At 35.8% G+C, this 14,188-nt stretch overlaps 1 protein-coding gene across 1 annotated transcript in view; it reads left to right on the top strand.

The window, feature by feature from the left end:
• Positions 1–14,007: 14,007 nt before the first annotated feature.
• The window catches only part of LOC115218427 (signal peptidase complex subunit 3), a 20,424-nt gene continuing 20,243 nt past the window's right edge, over positions 14,008–14,188 (top strand). Inside the window, exon 1 of the mRNA XM_029788236.2 lies at positions 14,008–14,188. This exon is cut by the window's right edge and continues 40 nt beyond it. Coding sequence (XP_029644096.1) covers positions 14,086–14,188 — 103 coding nt within the window. The 5' untranslated portion in view covers positions 14,008–14,085.

Genomic DNA, 14,188 nt, shown 5'->3' with positions numbered 1-14,188 from the left:
ATTTGTTTGTATTTCAAATGAAACTGTTTAAAGGTTAATCTTTAATATTAGTGTTTATTTTCTGTGTTAGATATCACCAAGTAAAAGAATAGATTTTTATATAGAAAACAGTGATTATATGTGGGATTACAACCTAACAACCATTTGTCATTAGGAATAACTTTATGCAAATTACGAAATATACTTGGTGAGGCAAAATCCATTGTTCAAAAGATAGGGAAAACTGAGAGTGGATTTTTTTTTTTTTTTTGGTTCCTTTTCATGATGTTGGTATAGAAGTGAATATTTCCATATATGTGAGAAATTATTCTGTGACAATAGATGACATTCTTGATGTTTTATCTAAAATAAGAGGGTGCAGCAATATGATTCTCAGATAATATTTATTCAGAAACTGATGTGAATTCTAAATTAAATTTATGAAGTTGCAAGTTCAACATAAGAATTTTGTATTTCCAGGAGGGAAACATTGGTGTCTGAGTGAAGAATGTTTCAGATGTTGGTTAATGAATGTCAGAGAATATTTGGGGTAATTAATGTCGACTTAGTCAAGCAAAGGTGGTTAGTTTAGGAAATGTATAGTTTGATGAAATTTTTCTCTATAATAGTTGCATGAGAATTAAGGCAAGTAGCAGCAGATGCATACCTTTGTTCTAACCAATATTCTTAGATTCTTCTTTATTCCTTTGGGACTCTGGTCTTAGTTTCTCCTGTTAACACACTAAAAACAAACCACCCACATAAAAATGACAAAAAAAAAATTTTTTAATGTATAATTTAATTCTTTCAAAGCATGGATTTTACATGATTTTTCTCTGCAAAAATCATTTTCTGTAATTAACTTAATTAGAAATTTAGTGTGTTTTCTATTTCTAAAATAGTTGAAAGCTAAAATTAACAAGTTAAACAATTTTGAAGTAGTCATAATTCAATATTTGGATTCAGGATTTTTCATGGTTTCTTCTGACTAGGCACAACATGAATTTTGCAAGGGAGACATATAGTCTGTTGAATTATCCCCTGTATATTACTGGTATTTATTGATCCCAAACTAATGACGAAAAGCAAAATTGATGTGGGCGAGAAGACCAAGATGTGAAACTAGATACTTCTAAAAGGCATTCCCTCCTTCCCATTCCTCTGCTTCATTCATCTTAACATCTGCAAATGATGGAAAGTGTTTCTTATATTGGATTGTCAGAACATTAGAATGTCTTGGAGAATATCTTCAATTCCTAGACCTTCAATAACCAGGATTGACTGCTGTTTGAATTGGAACCTTATACATACATTAATGTTTGTTTTTATGTTCAGTTAGAATAAAAACAATTTTACATTAATTTGATGGATTGCTCTATACTTTTGTAGAGTACAAGTTTATTATTCTTAAACGTGAATGTTGTTGAGAGTAACTTTGAAGTTTCGGCCAGTTAAGTCATCATTGAACTACTTGTCCGGTGATGGCTTAACTGGCCAAAACTTTGAAGTCACTGTCAATAATATTCTTGTTTAAAAATGATATAATATTTCTCTGATTGGTTATTATGATAAAATGACTGCTGGAGCTGTGTAATGCAGTGTGCATTACATAATACACATGACTAAATTGTTGACATCCTTGTTTATTGGATATTTGGTCAGTCACTTGCACATTGATGAAACAATTGTAGACCATGGAATAAATGTAATACCATATACTCTTTCTTCACATATTTATGTATATAAAGCAGTATAGTAACATTTAAGTGTTTGTCAGAATGTTGCTAAGATGCTTGGAATGATATAAATGGTGGTGGTCACAGACAGAATGCCACCTTTTCAGTATTTAGTTCCCGTCCTTATACATTCCGAAATCCAATCTTGCCATAGTCAATGTTGCTTCTCATTTCTCCAGGGAGAAGCACATATATACCAGTCATATACTAGGCTCATTTCAACTGACTATATCCCTTCTTCCTTACAAATTTGTGGGTTCTTTTACCAATCTGAAAAATATGTCTTCTAGAAGTGGTTTAATAAACATTTAAGAAATCCTAAATGAATTTTATATCCATAAAAACCAAAACAAAACTAAGATATAAATAAAATGATTTGGAACTGAAATTAGGGGTTTAATGAAAAATAAATTAACGCAATTCTGAACACTGCCTTTCACCAAAGAACTGTTTTCTTCTTGGTGTAAGGGTTAGTGTTGGAATATATGAAACTTGTTCTTCATGATTTTTAAGTCTGATGTTATTTCCATATTTGTGAAACAACATGCTGGATGTTTATAATATTAAAAATCTATGACTGATAGATGGAACTGGCATGAACAAAGGTTTTCTATGTGACTTTGAGAATGATTGGTGATTCTATAGAGAAGGAGCAATACAGGGCTGTTTGTAGATGATTCCTTTATGGAATTTTCTTTTGGGAGCAGTGACCAGGTTCAACATGGTGGAAGACTGAATATAGCAGTTTATGCAGATATCCCTTCACACGACAACTAATGCCACTTTTTACAAATGTCTGATTATTGAAAAAAACAAAACAAAACAAAAACAAGGGAAACCTATTAACCATTGTAGAGAATTCCAATTGGTTACTTGTGGTGGTAGTTGTTTTTCTGCAGAGTGAAGTCGGCACTTTACAGTGTCAAAGCATATTCACTTTCTAAATATTGTTTCTATGACAGCTAATTCTTCAGTCTGTCAAAATGTATTCTACTAAGAAACCAAACATTTACTGTCCTGTTTATCTACCTATCTAGCCATCCATCTATCTGTGTCTATTTATCTATTGATCTGTGTGTCTATCCATCTATCTATCTACCTACCTACCTGTGTATATGCCTGTCTCTCTATTTACCTATCTATCCTACCTTATCCTCCTACCCTGTGTCAGTGCATGCGTCAGCTGCACTACCCACAATCAATGCTTGATCTGCCTTTTTACACGGGACTGCTCCCATATTTACATTTCCTTATTGCTAAGAATTTCAAGTTGCAATCACACTTCAATTCTTCTTTTCTGACCAACAAAGTTGCATAAAAAATGTTTTTTTCAGCTTTGAAAACCTCACTGCCATGCCCTTGTTTATATTTTTCAATCACCTGATATGAAACTATTTTCATGTCTCTCTTCTGTTACCTTTTTAATATTTTTTTCCCCTCATAACTAATGAAAAAAAAGTTGCCCAACAACACAATAAGAGATGTTTATAAACAGATTTTTTTTTTTAAACCAGCCAAAATGTTTCAGAATTCTACTGTTCTATTGATGGTATCTTTATGTTCTTTCAAATCAATCTTTTTGGAAACTGATGCAGCTTTGATGAATTTCAAAATTAAAAAAAAAAATATATTTGTTTCTTGTCGAAATAATTTTAAAAATGAGTTTGGGGTTTTTATTGCTAATTTAAGAGAAATTTTTCCAATAAAGATGTTTTTGCTATTGTATTGAGCTAAAATTGATTATTTAGCTTACTTTCAATGTAAAAGAGGAAGTAAAAAAAAAAAAAAAACGAACCAGCAAACTATGCTATAACATACAAAAATAAATGTCATGTATGAGACAATAGTCCAGTGATCAAGACTCAAGTATGATGGACAAAGTACCTAACGAGTAATTAAAAAATAAAAAACAACCAAAAACAACAAACTAACATGTTCTATATAAAATATTTCGGGTCATTGCAAGAAAATGGAACAAGATGATTTAAAAAAAAAAGAAAGAAAAGCAAAGCAACTTATATGCTAGAGAAAGATTTTGTGAAGAGAACACTGCTAATAGAGTGTGTGCCAAAACAGTTGAGAGGAATTTTATTTGAACTTTTGTTAGATTTCTGATTACTGTTTGGAATATAAGAAAATGGTTTCTGTAAGTAATGGAAATATTAAAGAAAGCCAAAAACAAAAAAAAATTATGAAAAGAAAAAAATACGGTACCCCAAGATCAGATATCGTTCTTGAAGAATTTTGTTGTATTTTGAACTGTTTCATTTAACAAAGGTGTCTGGAGGGAAATACTAAGTCTGTAGCACAATGTGTTATGAAGTCCTTAGAGGTCGGTTTAATTGAAGGAAGAGATTTTAAAGTCTTTCTTTTCTTGAAAATGATGATGATTTCCTAAAAATTCTGATCTTGTTTGGGAGAAGAAAGAAAAAAGTCATTTTATGCTTAAAATGTCAGGCATGATATAAGATATCTAACAGAAGTGGAACGATTTCTCATAGGAATCAAAATAGGATTTCTGTATTTTTTTAGAAAGTTAACATTAAAGACAGTAAAATGTAATTTTAAAGGGGGTGGGGTGGGTGGAAGCTGGCCGAGAAGTTTCTGATGACTGAATGTTGACATTGTTTTATTGTATGCTAAAAGTTGCTTGTTGAGGACTTGGAGTAGTCTGTTGTAAGTTCAAACCCTAGCATGAACTAAATATTATAGGACTGAAAAAAAGGGAAAAGAAGTGAGTTTCTTTCACTTATACTTGCCTAAAACTAATCTAAATGTTCCAGCATGGTCGTGCAATCTGAAGTTACAAATTCAGTACTGGTTTATTTATATGGATTAACAACAACACAAAACTAAAGAGATATCAAATGATTTCTACTCTTGTATAATAACATAATTTTGAAGTTTCATTCAAGTAAACCAAGGGTGGGGGGACACTCCACCCATGACATCTTTAAAGTTTATTTTTTTAAAGTTTAAATTATGTTTTGTTAGTGAAACTGCTGAGAAGTGATTATTGGTGTTGCAATGTGACTGGCACAGATACAAGCTGTTGCAGTCGTTCCAAAATATTGTTTTAGTACCGAGTGTCTTAGCTAAGGACACTTGCTTATGGACCTACAATGCCATGAACTTTGGTCTGGTGGTGCTGGGAGAAGACAGCAATGTCCCCTCTTTCCATCATAGACAGAAATAAACATTTTGGAGAATTTCTTTTGGCTATTCACTTGGAATATTCTACCTATTCCACTTCTACTTAGCAACAAAGTTTGTAGTGTTAGATTGTTCTAATTAACGAGTTATTTAAAGAGATGAGGTGTTGGTCTGACAAAAATGATGATGTTGGCTTTGACAACCTTGATGGATTGGATGGGTGTATGTGGGAGGGGATTCCAAGAGAAACTGGCAGAGAGGGGACAATGTAAAATAGCTGTTGAAAGTGAATTGGGGTGTGCGCGGGAGGGTGATCAGTTAGAGACGGTGTTTTGGCAGCAGTTCAACAAATATGTAAGATGTACTATGTCAAAGGTCAACAACTGACAGGGATGAAGTGTTATAGGGAGCTGAAGAGGAAGGAATAGTCTTTGAGATTCAGATTTTACTACATCCTAGATGTAGAGTTGCAATGCTGTCATTAGTGTTGGTGTGGTTTGGTAGTTCTAAAAATGTTCTTTGTCCATGCACTTTCAACCATTCACTGATCTTGAGATCTGAAAACATCTCAGAGCATGAGTCCAAGACAAGATCTATGCGCCCAATCTATTCATTTCTACTATTGTTCAATTTAGGGTAGGCTTTGCTAGTCACTGCTGTTGTATTGAGCATCAGTCCTGATAGGATGTTACATTCTGGAAATTTCTGCCCCCTTAAAGACTATACATCTACATTGATGTTATTAGCAGAGAAACACAACATGAAACTGATCTGATAGGAACAGAATTTCCTGGCATGGTGTAGTGCCACCACTTGAAAAAGAGAATGTGTATTGTCACCACCATCATCATTGTTTTAATGCCCACTTCTCCATGCTTGCTTTGGTTGGATCGAGTTTTCTACGGCTGTATGCTCTTCTTATCATCAATCCTTAACCGTTTCCAAGTCAGGTGATATTTCCCCATGGCCAGACATGTTCTTGCAGATTATTGGAAATGGATGACAATGATACGGCTACCATGCAAAGTCAAAACAAGAAGACACAAACTCACTCACACACACTTGATGGGCTTCTTTTCACTCAACAAGGCTTTGATCAATCAGGATGTATAGTGACAAACACATGGCTGGAGGTGCCATGCAGTTCAGAACCCAAAACCATCTGGTTGGGAAGCAAACTTTTTGACCACATAACCATGCCTGTGTACATATATATCATCATCATCATTGTTTAATGTCTGCTTTACATGCTGACATGGTTTGACTGAAGGCTGGCAAGTCAGATGGCTGCACCAAATTCCAATCTTGATCTGGCAAAGTTTCTACAGCTGAATGCCCTTACTAATGCCAACCACTCTGAGAGTGTAGTGGGTGCTTTTTACATGCCACCAGCATGGGAGCCAGTCAGGTGGCACTGGCAACGACCAATCTTGAATGGTGCCTTTTACGTGCCACCGGCACAGGACCAGTCAGCCAACACTGGCATCAACCATGCTCAAATGGTGCTTTGTGTATTTAACATTTGTTTTCCATAGTGGCATGGATTAGATGGTTTGACCGGAGCTGGTCAGCTGAAGGGCTGCACCAGGGCTCCAGTTGTCTTTTATGGCTGGATACCTTTCCTAATATCAACCAATTTTCGGAGTGGACTGGGTGTCTTTTACATGTCATTGGCATAAGTGCCTTTTATGTGTCCACTGGCACTGGCCAACACCATGACTTCTCTTAGCTTAGCTTCTCAAACAGCAAATTGCCAGAAGTCTTGGTCACTTGTCAATCGCCTCTGTGAAGCTCAACAACCAAAGATCAGATTTCATCACCTTGTCCTGTGTCTACCTCTTCAACAGGTTCCTTCCACAATTATACACACAAACACACACAATGTATGTGTGTATATTTATGTATAAAAACATATATAATGCTTATCTGGTTGTTGTGGTCTGAGAAAGACTGCAATTTCTTTGTCGAACAGCCTGCACCAATGATTTCTTTATTGTAGCCAAACGTTTGTGTTGCACATTAGCTCGCTCCCTCCATCAAATTGACATTGCCACTAGGACTTTGCCATGCATCAGACATTGAAATGGTCACATAGCAAAGTGAGATGAAGTGTTTTGCTCAAGAACATAACATACTGCCCAACCTGAGAATTGAACCACAGTCTCATGATCATGAGTGCAACACCCTAATCACTAGGCCATGTGCCTCCACACACACATATAAGTATATTTATGTTTTTGTCTGTCTGTCTGTCTATACAATATGCATTCCAGAAGTTTTGAGACATTTTTCAGGAGAGACACATTTCAAAGAAGTGCAAAACTCTGATTTCCTTCAAAGCAGGACCCTCATACTGCAATGCACTTGTTCTGGTGCTCCACCCATGAATGTCCTCCGAGGTGAAGGTGTCTGGGACCCTTGCCGTAGCCTCCTTCAGCTTGGGGATCAATCAAAAGTCAATAGAAGCAAAGGGGAAGGGCACTGTTGGGGCTCGTCACAGAGCATCCGGGCAAGAAATTTCGTGCCTCTTCGCGTCTACAAGAGTAATTAAGGCAGCAAGCTGGTAAATCGTTACTGCTTAGCAGCGTTTCTTCTGACTTTACTTTCTGAGGTCAAATGCTGCCAAGGTTGACTTTGCCTTTCATCCTTCTGGGGTCAATAAAATAAGTACCAGTTGTACACTGGGGACAATGTAATTGACTTACTCTTTCCACCGAAACTGCTGGCCTTGTGCCAAAATTGGAAATCAATATTGATGTTAATAAGTGCATATATACATATGACGGATTTTCCTGTCATTAGACGATGTATGAGGGTTTGACAATTTCTTAGCGAACAACCAGACACGGACGATTTGTTTATAGTGATCAAATGTTTGTGTAGGCATAAACTCACTCTCCCTCCATCAAATCAACATTACCTGTACAGGTGCAACTGGTTGCCAGGAGTCAGGTGTCGACATGATCACAGAGCAACGTGAAATGAAGTGCTTTGCTCAAGAACACCACGCCCCTTCTGGGAATCGAACCCACTATCTTGCAATTGTGAGTATAACATCCTGACTACTAAGCCATGCACCTTCATACACACACACACACACAGACGTATAGGTGCAAGTGTGGCTGTGTGGTAAGAAGTTTGCTTCCCAACCCCATGGTCCCACTGCATAGCACTTTGAGCAAGTGTCTTTTACTAGAGACCCAAGCTGATTAAAGCTTTATGAATGTGTTTAGTTGATGGAAACTGAAAGAAACCTGTTGTATATGTATTTATATATTGTTTGTGTGTGTGTTACTGTCTCGTTTGCTTGGCATCAAGTGATAGTTGTATATGAATGTCACCATCATGCAAGTGGTGCCCTTCCAATGAAAACGTGTCTAGTCAAAGGGAGTTTTACTTTGCTTGAAAAGAGGTAAAAGTTAGTGACAGGAAGGGCATCCCAGCTGCAGAAAATCCACCTGAACAAACTCTGTCCTTCTCATGCAAGCATGGAAAAATAGATGTTAAACAATTTTAATGTGTGTGTGTACACACACACACAGATTACAATTGTTAGAGTGCCTCTATATAGTGTGCCACTAAGGCACACTATATAGAGGCACTCTATCTATGAAAGATGTCAGGGAACAGAGACCTGTGCATAAAGTTCTCAGATCAGCTAATCCCAGATTAAGGACATTACACTGAAACAACAGAATTTGGTGAACTTAAGAATGGTCTGAGGGAGATTTAGCTGCTGCTTCTTATGAAGGTGGTTTGCAGTTGAGTGAAATATTTTTCTGTGAAGAAGTTTACCATTTGGAAGAGAATCCTTCAGTGAACTCTACCCTTTGGCAACAGGAAACGGTTCTGCCAAAAATTTGAAATTTACTCATGGAAAAATAATTTATTTCACTTTGCAAATTATAAAGGAACAGAATTTGGTTGAAAGTAAGATGGTCTTAGATTTCATCCTGACATTTGATGTATTTTGGAAGCAAAATATTCTAAACATCTGTTCCTGTTGCCATAGACAATTGGTACTTCATGAAAATTGAGACAGTTTCTGAAAGAGAATTAGAAGAAAAGGCCAAAATGTGGATAAATTTTCTGATAAGGATAACCTTTTTGAAATATATGTAACATAATCAGCAAACAATTCTAACTGACTGATGTGATGGGAATTTTAGCAATAGCACTGCTGCAATTGGGTTTCAAAGAAAATCTCCAAGATCTTCAAAATAAACCACATGTGTGCCATTGCAAAGATTTCGTTCAAAAGAAGTACCTGCTACTCATTAGATTCCAATAAAAGAATAACTACAATTAAAAAAAAAAGAAACAAGATCTTTCTACCAAATCTATTGGTTATCAAAGAAATCCTTTATAAACTAGATTTTCTTTACATTTTGTTTTTCTTTTTCATTCTCTGTCTTGTAGAAGTGAATGTGTTATTGTTTCTGCCAGAGGAACATAATACCAAAACACAGTACTAAAGAATTCACAACAAGAGATGAAGGGAAACAAAGAATATGAATCTGTATTCTTTAATGCAGAAATGGCTGAAACTAGAAACAATGAGAATAATGAAAGAAAGATATCAGAAGAATAATAAAGAATTAAATCAAGCTAAATGGTAAATCTATAATTATAGGAAAAGGATATAAATATAAAGGGAAGAAGAAGAAGAAGAAGAAGTTAGATTAGTTCAGTAGACAACATAGTGGAAGAGAAGTCAGTAAATGAATACAACAGGGAATAAGAATAGGTTTTACTTAAGAATTGAATAAAGAAGGAGAGATTATGAAGAACAGAAACTAGCTTCGGCAGCAGATAATGATGTGTGTAGCATATGTAATGTATTTATGTGTATATGTGTATGTAGGCATGCTTGTATGTATGCGTGTACATGTACTTATGCATATATGTATGTATGAATGCTTCTTTCTCTCTCTATGTATAAATGCATGTGTGTATGGTATGTGTATATGCATGTGCTTATGTATGTGTGTTTCCTTGAAATGATTTAAAATTTTACCATTGAAGAATTCAAGCTGGTCACTAACAAAGTGGACTTGTGGTTACCTGAATTGGTTGATGTGTGTGTGTATGGATAAACTTGCACTTTTATGTGTGTGTGTACTACAACAGAGCACAAGTGTGTATATTTTATTACTGTTTATGCGTGTGTGTGTGTCTATTGAAATTTATGTGTTTGTGTGAAAATGTTCACCAAAGAACCTCAAATGGAGAATCCTTGAAATGGTTTACAAATTGTTACTGTTTCTCTGATCAATTATATCTGCTGAATGCAAATTTGCATACATGCATGCATGTACATGTAAATATATGTGTATGTATGTGTCTGTGCAAGACCCTGCCTCAGTAAAGCTGAACTCAAGAGTCATCTTCATAGTCATAAAGCGAGATAGATGAGTGACAACCTGGCCACTGGTGGTGGAGTAACACACCATACTAATCATATCTGTCAGGCATGTGGAAGAGAGTGTAATTCGACAGGAGGACTTAAACAACATGCAAAGGTACATGAAGCCCAGTTACAACTACAGCCGGCTATTACCAGTAAAGGTTTTAGTTGCCAATTCTGTACAAGACATTGTAGATCTTTAGCTGGGCTAAAAAGTCACATTCGATCACAGCACCAGTAACGAGGGGGCAGCCATAATGATAATAATAATGTATGTATGTATGTATGTTGTTCAAATTTACAGAAAACAAAAGATGAAGACAAATGAAGGAACAACAAGCAGGTGTATTAGTTTGATGCTCAGGAAGAATGGAAAAGTCTTTGATGTTTCAAGCCAACATAGAGTTGTTTCATCAATCATTAACCCTTTAGTATTTAAACCGGCCATATCCGGCCAAAAGTACTCTGCCTGTTTTATGTTCAAACTGGCCATATCTGGTCTCTCACACCAACCCTACAATATCATCTTAAAAATTAACAACTACCTCATCAAAATCTCAAAGCTAGAAGATAAGGCATGATTAGTTCAAAACAATGTGGATAAAAAAGGATTAATTTTGGCAGAATAATGTGAACACTAAAGGGTTAATCCCAACACATTTTATTCTTCCTCTTTCCATTTTTTCCCTCTCATCCCTTCCTCTTGAGAGCAGAGGCTCAAAACATCAAAGACTTTTCCATTTTTCCTGAGCATCTATTTTTGTTGTTCCTCACTTGCCTTTGTTTTTTGTTTTCTGTACATTTGAACCATATAGATAGGTAGGTATGTATGTATGTATGTATGTATGTATGTATGTATGTATGTATGTATGTATGTATGTATGTATGTATGCATGCATGTATGCATGTCTGCATGTATGTATGTATGTATGTATGTACACATATGTATGTGTGTGTGTGTGTGTGTATACTTGTATGCATATGTGTAATGATGATGATAATCAGCATCATCATTTTAAGTTAATTCTCCATGCTGGCATGGGTTGCACAGACTGTCATTGTCCATATCAGTGATTATTCAGGGTCACTGCCTTCCTAGAACTGGTCAATGAATTATATTTGCTTGTGTACTTCTTTTTCAGTTTAGTTTCTAAAGCTGGGTCCATTTCCTAATGCCAACCTCTTTGCAGAATCAAATGGGAACATTTTATTGGGGCACCAAAACTGAAGAGGTTGTCATGTCCTCAGCAAGACTAATGAGTCTTCTTGACCCTGCAATGTTTCAGCACAGACGCCAGCCATTTTAAGACATCTACTGGTCTATTGAATATACATTATCGTGATACCAGATCTTATGAGGTTGCCTTGTACTCCTGTAAGACTAAAAACCTTCACTACTCTCTGTTCATTCAAGCAGTGAGATGACTCACAGGAATATTCGAAAATGATGCAATGACAGAAGCAAATCCAGGGTGAATGAGTGAAAAGAGCAGGAATATAATAAGGAAAGGGAGTGATTGTGGGTGAGGAGGTGGTTGAGGGATGAGTAATGGAAGTAAGGCAGTTACAGGTTTGTTTTTGAGGGAATCAACAAGTGATGCATAGCAGAAGAGTTGGGTGATAGTCAGAGAAATCAATGATAGGTAGCCTGGGGAAGAGGGAGTAGCGACTAGCGGCGCAGATGAATATGGAATGATGTATTGGATAGAAACAAGTCTTTAAACCTTGTGATGGGTGAGAGAAACTAATTGATAACAATAGTGATTGAATACAGATAGGTTGAATTCCATTCTTCTTTACATGAGAAGTGAATGTACATATATTCACTTCTCAACCAAACATTCTGTCCATTATTTGTCTTCTGAGTCTTTGCTCTAAGTGACTGAACACGTCGGTGAGCAGTGAGAGTTCTTTAGTCTTACACAGTACATGGCCACCTCTCTAGTGCTAGTGCCAAGATAAAGTACACCCCGTACATTCCATAGTTTGATTGGTAAATGAGTGGAGAATGATTCATAGTCTTTAGTCTCATTGAGTATGTGTCTGGCTTTTGCTTTCTTTTGAACCAACTCTGGTTTCCAGCTATGAACCACAATATCCTCATATGCCATAAAAGGCATGGCTAACCTTTTATGAGAGACCAGAGTACCTATGTAAATGTTTACTGGCTGATCAGTATTTGTTGGTGCATATACAACATAACAGAGTGAACAAGATAATTTTCGACATCTGTGTGGTAAATCTTCATTCATTGTCTTCAGACAGAGTAATGTTCTTTACCATTATTATAAATACACCTTTTGTACACATGTAAAGATGTAAAAAGTTAAACACAATAAATGTACCATATTTATTTCAATGGTCATTCCTGTCCATAAGCACAGTCTTAGGTAATTGCTCTATATCAATAATATAACATTGACCCCACAAAGACTTGACAATCTCACTTGTGCAGGTGTTATGATAAAAAGACACCCAGTCACTCTATAAAATGGTTGGTGATAAGAAGAGCATCCAGCTGTAGACACCAAGCAAGAAATGAAGCGATTCTGACCTATCCGGTACCTTTGAACCACAGTAACTCTTCCAACTCATGCTTGCATGGAAAGCAGGCATAGAATGAGGATGATGATGATGCAGATTATAAATTTCTACACAAAACTACAACTAAGAACGTTTATAAATTGTAGAATCATTGCAGATTCTTCAGACTACTTAACTAATATCTAAAATTTAATTAAAACGTATTTAAAATTATTTCTAGCTTTGAAATATCACTTTAAAATAATTTATCTGAAGGAGTATAAACTCAAATATTTAAAAAAGAATATAATTGAATGAATTCCTTTACACTATTCCGCCGTATATGCCTGGTACATATTTTATTCGTTCTGGTGGGATTAAACAAAATCGACTAAAGAAGAAACCCAGAATCTAGGAATTAGAAATCCTCTTCATTTAAGACAATCCATCTGCGACCACCATGTGTTATTTATACACCTAGTTCGACAAATTTTCAGTCTCCTTTCATTTTAAGATAGTAGATTGTGATTGGAAGGGAGGTAGGATGTTGACTGCTATTTTTAGCCGGTCAAACTGCCATGTAGAGTTTGCAGTGATTCTACAAATGTTACTGTTTAACCTCAGATCAGCAGATCTATAATGAAATGCATTCCAGTCATGACCAACCCCTCTTATTCCCATGCATAGAGAACGCAAGATTATATTATCCAGCACCTCCATTTTTTAAAAGACTATAGGATGTGATTTGGCTACTATTTCTAGCAGTGGGAATGACTACATCAACGCTGAGTCTTTGGCTCTACAGCAGTGACTGATAGTGGTAATGTTCAACTGTCTCTACAGAGGCTTCCTAGTCACACCATTTCTCTAGTTAATGCCATGAATCAACACATCATATATGTCTGTTATTTATTTTAGGAAACTCAGACGAAGAATGAATGAAGAATCACATTGATACCAAGAGGAAAAATTAAATCGGGAGAACAGATTCCGGAACTTTACGATGAAGTTCGGAAGAACCAGTCGAAGATTGACGGAAACTGACGGCAATGACACAATCGGAAACATAAATATTGTATTTTATTGTAATAAATTAATAAATATATTTAAAACACCTTGTGTGTCATTATTAATTTTAATTCAATATTTCTTCGTACATATACACAGAACATAATCTAGAGATAATGCAAATATTTACAAATACGAAACCTTTAATACAGAGCGAATCACTTTTCAGTTAATGCCGAAATATTTTGGTGAAAATCCTGAAACCTGAACCTTGCCGACATGAATACTTTCCTCTCTCGAGCAAATACAATCTTTGCCTTCACGCTTAGTGTTATGGCTGTCCTGACCTTTGCCTGTTTTCTATCGACAGGACTTATTAACC

The sequence above is a fragment of the Octopus sinensis genome, linkage group LG13, assembly GCF_006345805.1.
Source record: "Octopus sinensis linkage group LG13, ASM634580v1, whole genome shotgun sequence".
NCBI lineage: Eukaryota > Metazoa > Mollusca > Cephalopoda > Octopoda > Octopodidae > Octopus > Octopus sinensis.
Note: the sequence above shows the minus strand (reverse complement) of the source record. Positions and strands in the feature narration are given on the sequence as shown.